We start from the raw sequence: 10,043 nt of genomic DNA, 5'->3' as shown, positions 1-10,043 counted from the left end.
AACGGTTGGAACAGGCCTCCCATTACTCAGAGTGACCTAACAGAACCAAGGAGACGTAGTTAAAACGACACCATGTAAAACACAGAACTGAGCCTTGGATCTTATAGAGTTATCTCTCTGTAAAGGTGAAAGTTCACCTAAACATGATCATGTTAATCACTACCTTTGTCAAAAAAAATTGTTTCTACTTCCCTCAGATGGAAAACATAACTACTAGAGATAAGAACAAGCAGACTTTCTTGGGATAAATAAATTGGAATAACATGTCAAGTGAGCTTAAGTGAATAAATAATTATTAGTGGTTTGTTTGCATTGTTATAACAACTCTGTCCCAGTTTTTCCTATTTGTTCTGTAGGCCTGCTTATTTCCATTGTTTTGTTGTGTCTGTTTGTATAAAAATTTATTTTCAATTATATTGGAAACCTTGAAATAAAGCAATCCCAATTACACATATATATTTGTATTCCATGTGTCTAATGCTGCGTTGAGGCTGGAAGCATTTAGGTCTTCTTTGCGTCTGATTTACATCCCAGTGTTCTGGCGTTCGAGCGCTCGCCGCTGGAGTTCAGAAAATTGACTGCTGGATACCTGAGTGTCAACCAATCAGACAACCTGATCAAGGAATTTGTATGGGGGAGATAGACACTGGTTAAACTCCAAAGGTGAAAAAAAAAAGCCAGGAGAACGGATAAGGAGTTAAAAAAAACCTGGCTTCAAACAGCTGCTCGCTGCCCTTCATCCTCAATACGAAGTTCTGGGCCACAAGTTTTCTACTCAGCGCTACCTAATTTGTAAAATGAGTGCAGGGAATCAGTGCAAAATGAGCTGCAATCGGACCTCTGGTCAAGTCGTACATCCAAGCCCTACCTCTGCCTCTGAGAAGTGTCTAGAAACTTTTTTTGTATATCGCCCAGTCTTAGCTTAAACAATTTTTTCAAACTCATCAAATTAAATAAATAAAGTTGCTGTCTGACTTGTAGCTACAGAACAGAGCAGCTATACAACCAGAGCGTTGAGCGTCCAGAGCATTGAAGGTTCAAAGCAACTTGACCAAGCATTTAAATTTTAGCTTTTAAGCTTTGAACGCATTTGGTGTGAACGCACCATTAGATTTGTTTATCTGGCCCCCTTTTAAAAGTCTTCTTTCTCAGTTGCTTAGCAGCTCTGCAACACTTACTTTTGAGTCCAGATCTCGCTTCCACTTCAGGACAGCCTGAAACGTAGACAACCTTGTCATGTCGAAGACAACAAGAGCCCCCACTGCTTCTCTGTAGTACACACGGGTCATATTTCCATAGCGTTCCTGTCCTATAAGGGGGAGACATGATGGACACAGATCATTGTCTGTTATCTTGCTATCAGCCTTCCACTTTTATTAATAAGTAAGTAAGTAAAGTAAGTTAAAGTTATTTGCATAGCATTTTTCACTGATAAAAATCACAAAGTGCTTCACAGTAAAAAAAAAAGTAAAAATTTTATAAAATAAAACAATGTAGAATACAATTTATATCAAAATTTTAAAAAGAAATGAAAACATACAAACAGCTTGAACAGCAGCATCTTCAGTTGCTTTTTAAAAGAATCAACAGGATTCATACAGCGTAAAAAAGGATTTTTTAAAGGATTTTTAAGGATTTTAAATTGGACTGGTAACCAGTGCAGTATAAATACAAATGCCTGTTATGATGAAAATCACAATATTTTAATGTTAAGTCTTCTTTTCGATCCTTCTGTTATGTTTTTCCTAACTGCTTTAATGATTTTGTCCATCTCAGCAGTGCTTGGTATGAGCTAGAAATAATGTTTAAATATTCTGAAATAGAAATTTAACATTTTATCAAGTTATGGGTCTATAAAAGGACCCCCACCTTTAGGTTAATACATATTTTTACCAGTAATATCTGCATAGGAGCTACATGATGGTGCAGTTAGTAGGTGAATGGATCAGTAGAAGGACAGAAGTCGTTGCTTTTTGTCATTTTGCAGAGAAAGTCACGCTGCAACATCAGGGTTTATTTTTGCATACTTTAACAAATTGAGGTGCTATAAGTGTTTCTCAACCTTTTTGACATGTGTACCCCTTTGGGCATTTTGTCTTACCATGAGTACCCCTCTGAGTCAAAAGTATTAATGATTGTCCAAAAGTGGAACGTAATATAGCTGATTATAAAATAAAAACTATTTTACTAAATATTTTAACCTGATGATTTTTTCTTAAGCATTGTTATCAGGTATATCTGATTGTGTACAATAGGATTTTGAGCAAAGTTTTTACCATTAAATTATGCAAAAGGTGTCAGACGCAAAACATTTCAGAAACCGTATGTATCAAATACGATACATTTGGCATTATAGGGTTAAGCATTTAATTCTTTCCATCTCAAATAAAAAAAAACATAAATGTATTAACTGGAAGTTAATAAGGAATCAAAAATAATTACAAAATAAAATCTTATTATGAACCTGCATTTATAAATCTGGAGCTCCCTTATAATCACATTTAACCTGGATAAATTGGGAACAAAGTACAGAACAAAAGTTATTGACAGACTTACTTAAATAGTTAAACTTTGTTTTCATCAAGACACCTGAGCTGCTTTTGTGAGCTCCGATAGTTCAGTGTGATAAACAGCTGATCTCAGGCTGTTCTCTACATCCAGTCTGTACCTCTGCTTGGTTTGGATGTGTGTCAAAGCTGAAGCTGAACTCAAAGAAAAACTTATTTTTTGGTTGTTAAAAGCTTATTTAAATTTTCAAAGCAAAATCCCAGGCCTATTTTATTTTGCTACCTAAGAAATAAGATATTTTCATGTACCTCCTTGCAATGCACTCACTGACCACTAGGGGAACAAGAACCTTCAAGGTTGGGAATCATTACTACAAGATCATGTTATGTAAAAATAAAATAATACTTTTTGCAATATAACCTTCTCTGGTTGTTGTTTTTGCTCCAGGCGCAGTGAGCCACAGATATGAAGGTGTTTTAATTTTGATCCCCTGTCAGATCTGTTTGAGACTTATTTTGAAGTAAGAAATGAAGTGACTCTTGAATTATTTTCATAATTTATAACTATCTACCTTCAGTGTCTTGACTGTTTAAAAACAGTTTTTTTTTTTTATCCATCCATCTTCATGTGGTATGGTAATTATGATAAGTAGCAGAAAACGACATAAAAATTGCACATGAACACCTTCTCATGTTGGTATTTCCACTGGAAAGTTAGGAAAAATCTATGATGCCTGAGTTGCAGAGATGAGGTAAACTTTGACCTTTCAGAGTGGCGGAGAGCAGCAAAAGGATTTTATATAGCAAGTACTGCATTGTTAAGTATTCTCTCATGTTGTCCCAAAAAGTTAAAAAACCATCCACTGGATCTTTTTTCCAAGTTTGAAGACGTTTTGCTTCACATTCAGGAAGATTTATCAATTGAAAATGTCACAAATAGCATTGAGTTTGAGGCTTTATGGAGTGGACCAAAAACAAAGCCTTGTTTTGGCTTAAAAAAGATGCAAATTGAACAGGAGGAACAGGTCTGCCCCTTAGGAATGGGCTGTCTATGTCTATGAAAAGGGGGTCGTTAGGGGGAATTGTTGGCCTGGCTCAACAGGGGAGGTGTTCCGTTCCCCTGTAAGGTGGTGGGGGTTTCGATGACCGCAGGAAGGAATCAACTCTATCGGTTTTTAAAAGCTGAAATCTGAGTCCAACCCCTCTGTTTAAGGTCTGTTTTTCTTTCTTAACATAGATGGCTTCCTTCACGCCCCTCTCAAACCACCTCTCATGTTATCTTTGTAGCCTACACAATGATGTGACATAAATATTATTAAAACATATATTTCCATTTAACACTGTGTCTATTGGAAATGGCAGTTAATGTTTTATTAGATGCTCGCTAATAGTCAGTTGTTGCAGATTAATTAGGAAGTCTATTACTGTCTTACCTGAACAGCAGGTCAGGATAATCTTTGGATCCAACATGTTTCTCTTGTCTACCAGAACAAAATCACTTGAACTCAATGCAGTGGTAATTTCCACTCTACATGTGGAAAGGACCATCTTAACCAGACTACATGGAGGCAGCAAGAGTGCTTTTCTTTGTAAGATATAAAGAAGTTTAGTAAACAGGATCTGCACTAGTTGTCCCAGACTTTCAAACGTATCCCGGAGTCAGATTTGAACATTTGAGCATACTGTTTTAGACCTCCTACCCTAGAGAACATTTCTTCAGAAGATAAAACAAAAGTGTGATTTATCATTTGCTAGAAAACACTCAGACAGTCCACTGTCTGAGTTCTGGACCACCTCCCTGGTCTCCACAGGTGTTTCCCCAGCCATCAATGTGACAATGAAGAGATATGTCAGTCCTTATAGTCCAACAATGTCCAGAACCTTCAGCATCTCAGGGAAAATCAAATCTACCTTTTTAACTGCTTCTGCTTTCACCTTTGTCTAAGTCGTCTCATTCCGAGAGGACCTGGTGACTTGACAGAGGAGACCCTGAAAGCTCTCCTTCTATCACAAGACAATATCCTCCATCTTCATCAGCAGACCCAGGGCCGGCGATTGCTACAGGCGAGTTAGGCAATTGCCTAGGGCGACAAATGTGTTGGGGGCGCCCTCTAGCGTCGCCCTTAGGCTTACTTCCCATTAATCATAGAATTAGAAAAAAAAAAAGCGAATTAAACCGGTTATGAAGCGTCCGTCAGTTTGACTTAACATTACGTATATATAAATAGCAAAATATGAACAAATAAATATACCACCGTTTTTTTATTCATTTTTTCACATTTAAGAGAAAAACAGAAAAGATTCTGATCACTTTCCAAGCGCCCTCCAACCCGGAAGTCGTGACGTCAATCACTGCAGCATGTCCACCAATGTTTTGGAATGAAATTGTAAGCAAACGTACTTGCTTAACTTTGCTCGCGGTCGGGCCCGTCTTAATCATCCACTCAGAGTATCACTGGTAAGCGCACACAGACTTTGTAGCTTGTCCGGTCAGTTAAAAATATTAATTGTGAAATCCGTGTTGTAATCGGAAGCATACAAGCTAGTTAGCTTGAAAAGTAAATAAAGTTTCAGACGTGCTGCGTGATGATGTGTTCAGATTGGCTCAGTAAAACGACAATTAGGTTATCATGATGCGTTCAAGTGTAACGTAAAGAAAACGGGAAATTTTGTTTTTGGCGAGAAACATGAGTAATACAGTTGTATATTGCTCTATATATAATTAAACTACTGATGCCAACATTTATTAAAAATTACATTTAATTTAAAATACAATTATTTATTTGTTAAATATTTTCCTAATCACTAAAAACATGATGAAAAGTGACAGTAGACAATACATTAACCAACAATTGTGAAAATATATTCTAGTTAGTTTTATGTCATTTCGAAGTGGCCTATTACATTAGCCATGTTTATTGAAGGCTAGAAACGTTTTTGTTATGCTCACTTGTTAAGCAATAGAAGCAATACCAGTTCTGTAAAAAAAATTGTTGCATCGTCTTTCCACCAAATAACAGAAAAGTATCGATAGTGGTATCGATAAAGACTCGGATCGATAAGGAGTATCGATAAAGGTATCGATATCAATAAATATTAACGATCCCCATCCCTAATCTTGACATCATTTTTTTCTCAGTATATATATGCAGCAGAATTATGTGCTATATTATTAGCTTGAGAATGGGTAGAAGATACTAATATAAATAAAATATTTTGTAGTGATTATCTGCATTGAGTATTCAAAAGGGATGTACAAATAATCATCAAAATATATGAAGTTATGGCTGTTCATCATAGAATATGTGAACAACAAAAAAAACAACAACTTCAAACTTTTAATTTTGTAATGGTATTCATAAAAGCACTTTTGTTTGTAGAGGGTTAATCCTTTCTTTAATCACTAATCAATGTCAGAAATCAGGGTAAATATACCTGATATATTTTATTTAGAGGAAAATTTTGTTTATCTCATTTCTATTTATGTTCAAATGATTTAATTGAACTGGAACAGAAAATTTAATTTAATGTTTATCAATTACTTTTTTATGTAGTCCTTGGTTGAAGAATTTCTTAAATGTATTATTTTTTATTGTTATTTGGTAATTTATGAAATTGATTTATTTAATATTTGTTTAATGTGTGTTAAATTTGTTAATTGTCTGAAATAAATTCATTCATTGATTCTAGGGCTGCAACAACGAATCGATAAAATCGATAAAAATCGACTTTTAAAAGCGTTGGCAACGAATTTAATCATCGATTAGTTGTGTCGCGCGATTAATGCGTCATCCGCCGCCGCCGTCATCCCGGGGAAGAAAAAAAAAAATATGGCGGAGCGAGTCAGCGCCGCAGTTGCAGTGTTGCCAACTCAGCGACTTTTCAGACCCCTCCAGCGACTATTTTTTTAAAAAGCTACTAGCGACAAATCTGGCGACTTTTTACGGTGTCACTGGCGGCTTTTGGAGACTCTTACGTGAAAGCATGTATCGTTCCTACTCTTCTCCTACAGCGGCAGCTGCTGCCGTGGGGCGCCTCCCCCATCCCAACGCCTTTCTCCCTTTCCCACAAGAATCCCTCTCAGCGCTGCAGTCCGAGCCGCAGGATTTTAGTGAGGAGTTTACCCTCAGCGTCCAGACTGCAAATGAAGCGCGCATGCCCCGGGATTGACGGCGCAAATTGATCACAATAATTAAAATAGCCTGCGCTTTGTAAAGTGAAAAAAGTCGTAACATGCAACTTTTGTAAAAACAAATGAACATGGCACGGAAGCACCACTGTTATGACGCAGCACCTGAAAAGAAAACACGTTGGAGCCTTCAATGGCAGTGAAGAGAGCTGATCAGCAGGATGAGTAACCGTGTTTTTTTTCATTTTAAAGTGGGGAAACGTAAGTTAGTTTCTCAGGTAGCTCATCTGATGCTTTCCTTAGCTTGTTAGTAGGTTACAGACAGTGATAAGGTTGGCTTCTTATTTTACTTTTAATTTCATTTGAATTAGCTTAAGCAGCGTTTATATTTTCTTTATAAATAAATTAACTTGCAAATAATGAGGGCAAGGCTTTTAAAGTTTAAATCTTCTGGCAAAGATAAAGTAAAGAAGATCCTGCAATTTATGGAAGTAAAGCAGAATAAAATCCAGCAAGATCAGTAATATGTCAATTCATTATTTGCCACATTCCCATGTAAATATCTGTCTTTGGAGGATGTGTTTTTTAGCACCCCTAGTTCTCTCATTTTTATTCCAAATACAATTTATAATTTGAATCACAGGGCTATTTTTATCTCTAGGGTTCAGGATTTTCTCAAGTAGCAACTTTAACTGCTATACTTTCCTGTCTTAAAAGGCAGAACTCTTCTAGTCTATAAAAACCTCATTTGTTGAAATGGGGGGGGCTATTGTTTGAACCCCTTAGGGGCTTTTAAAAACAAAAATGCCTGTCTCTTTTTGCGCTTTATGAAACAAAGTAGCCTATATTTTGTGGATGTACAGCTACATTTCTCATGTAAGTTTGCGTAGTTTTAACACAAACATTTATTTTTCATATTGCACCAGTACAGTTAATGAGCAACCTGTACTTGTGTGCTTGTTTGTTCTGTCTAAAATGTTTATTTTGGAATGAAGAGGTTAATATAAAAAAAATATTTTGTGTCCGATTCATCGATTAATCGAAAAAATAATCGGCCGATTCATCGATTTTCAAAATAATCGTTAGTTGCAGCCCTAATTGATTCAATCCAGTTTTTTAGTTATACTTTACCTAAGTGTCCTTACAGATGGTTAAAAGTGTTTTTGCACAGTCCTAACTTTGAGTGTGTAATAAATTATTTAAAATAATAAAAAAGAAAAGGTACTGAAATCTATTCTGGTATTTGTCTATGCATCACTCCATGCTAAGTTACAGTTTTTTTCTGAATGCTTAAACACAACCTTGATTCTTATAGCACAATTTCTAAAACTATTAATACTTATAGGAAATCCACTCACTGAGTTCACAAAACTAAAAGAACAAACACAGCTTTGCACTCAATCTGCAATTGAAACAAACACACTTTGCACAACTGTAGGCACAATTCACCGCACAGCACTCTTTGTGGAACTGTAAACACAACTCAATGAAGCACTAAACAGATGCTGAAAACAGTACTGGTATTTCGCACGGCAAAAGTGAGGGGGGGGGGGGGGGGGGGGGGGGGGCGCAAAACTCAATCTCGCCTAGGGCAACCAAAGGGCTAGAACCGGCCCTGAGCAGACCCATACAGGTGCAAAACCAAACACGTCTTGAGGTGCGCCAATTCCCTTTTTAAGATTCAATGCAATTCAGTTTATTTATATAGCGCCAATTTACGACACATGTCATTTCAAGGCACTTTACAGTTCTCCAGATCATACAGTCAAATTGATTCAAAGTTTTTTATCTAAGGAAAACCAGTTGATTGCATCGACTCATTGACTCGATGGCAATCTCACACGAAGCATGCTTGTAGCGACAGTGGAGAAGAAAAACTCCCTTTTAACAGGAAGAAACCTCCAGCAGAACCAGACTCAGTGTGAGCGGCCATCTGCTGAGGCTGACTGGATGTGAAGGAGACAGAAGCAGACATACAGAAAGACTCAGAGATATAAAATGCAACTGTCAACCAGCTCCACAGGTGGCCCCCATCCAGGAAACACAGAGCCAGGCAGACGAGCTCAGAGCCAACTCCCATGTCAGAGGATGAAGAGAGCACATCCGGCCATTCACAGTCAAAAAACAGGACTACAATGAAAAACAGGCAGAGCTCGAACATCTATAAACAAAGGTGTTGATGGTAGCAGCACAACTGATGTTTCTCTCCAGGATGTAGACACAGCCAAACAGGAACAGACCAGATGAAGCTACTATGAGAAAAAGCGGAGAGAGCATAACATCAGAGATTGAACTAATAGATTCTGCAGAGTAGGAGAATAGAGATTGGATGAAACAGAATGATGAAAAAGGGGTCCCTATGTCCTCAAGCAGTCTAAGCCTATAGCAGCATAACTATAGAGATAGCTCAGGATAACCTTAACCTGTGCCACTCTAACTATAAGCTTTATCAAAAAGGAAAGTTTTAAGCCTAGCCTTAACAGTTGACAGGATGTCTGCCTCACTGACTGAAAATGGTAGCTGGTTCCACAGGAACTAAAAGATCTGCCTCCCATTCTAATTTTAGAAATTCTGGGAACCACTAGTAAACCTGCAGATTGAGAGCGAAGTGCTCTGTTAGTAACATAATGAACAATCAGATCTCTGATACTATAAGATGGAGCTTGGCCATTTAAGGCTTTATATGTGAGAAGCAGGATTTTAAATTCTAATCTAGATTTAACAGGAAGCCAATGAAGAGAAGCCAGGATAGGAGAGATATGATCTCTCTTTTTAATTTTCATCAGAACTCTGGCTGCAGCATTTTGGATCAGCTGAAGGCTTTTAACTACAGTTTGTGGACTTCCTGATAGTAAAGAATTACAATAGTCCAGCCTTGAAGTAACAAATGCATGGACTAGTTTCTCAGCATCACCCCTGGACAGGAAATTTTTAATTTTTGCAATATTCCGCAGATAAAAGAAGGAAAATCTAGAAACCACTTTGATATGGGATTTAAATGACAGGCCCTGATCTAAAATACACAGTAAATTTTGCAGTGTTAAAATTATACTTTAAGTGTGCATTTGGTCCCACTAGGAAATAGTGTTAAATTACAACGTAGTGTATATCTTACTCAAGTTGTTGTAATAACTCTAAAAGGCAATGTACTTTGACACTACATCTTTAACACTGGAATTTACTGTGTAACACCAAGATTTTTTACTTTATCAACTGAAATCAATTTAATCCCATCTAAAATAAGTGACTGATCCACACTGGTCCAAATGACTATAACTTCTGTTTTGTCTGCATTCAGGAGCAGAAAGTTAAGATGTTAAGCAGTAACTGTTGGGATCTGGAGATCTGCCACCTTTCTCCAGCAGAGAGCGCCCTGGGTCTCCTGAGCTGAAGCCACCTGCACACCT

The 10,043-nt window shown here is 37.2% G+C and overlaps 1 protein-coding gene across 2 annotated transcripts in view; it reads right to left on the bottom strand.

The window, feature by feature from the left end:
- zgc:162171 (uncharacterized protein LOC565931 homolog) overlaps positions 1 to 10,043 on the bottom strand; it is a 35,377-nt gene that overhangs the window by 4,897 nt on the left and 20,437 nt on the right. For both annotated transcript variants that reach the window (XM_038302097.1, XM_038302098.1), the window contains 2 exons: positions 1,179 to 1,309; positions 1 to 36 (listed from right to left, as the gene is read on the bottom strand). The exon at positions 1 to 36 is cut by the window's left edge and continues 114 nt beyond it. In XM_038302097.1, coding sequence (XP_038158025.1) covers positions 1 to 36; positions 1,179 to 1,309 — 167 coding nt within the window. The remainder of the gene's footprint in view (positions 37 to 1,178; positions 1,310 to 10,043) is intronic.

The sequence above is a fragment of the Cyprinodon tularosa genome, unplaced genomic scaffold (assembly GCF_016077235.1).
Source record: "Cyprinodon tularosa strain WSP-4 unplaced genomic scaffold, ASM1607723v1 ctg482, whole genome shotgun sequence".
NCBI lineage: Eukaryota > Metazoa > Chordata > Actinopteri > Cyprinodontiformes > Cyprinodontidae > Cyprinodon > Cyprinodon tularosa.
This window is presented reverse-complemented; position numbering and strand designations above follow the sequence as displayed.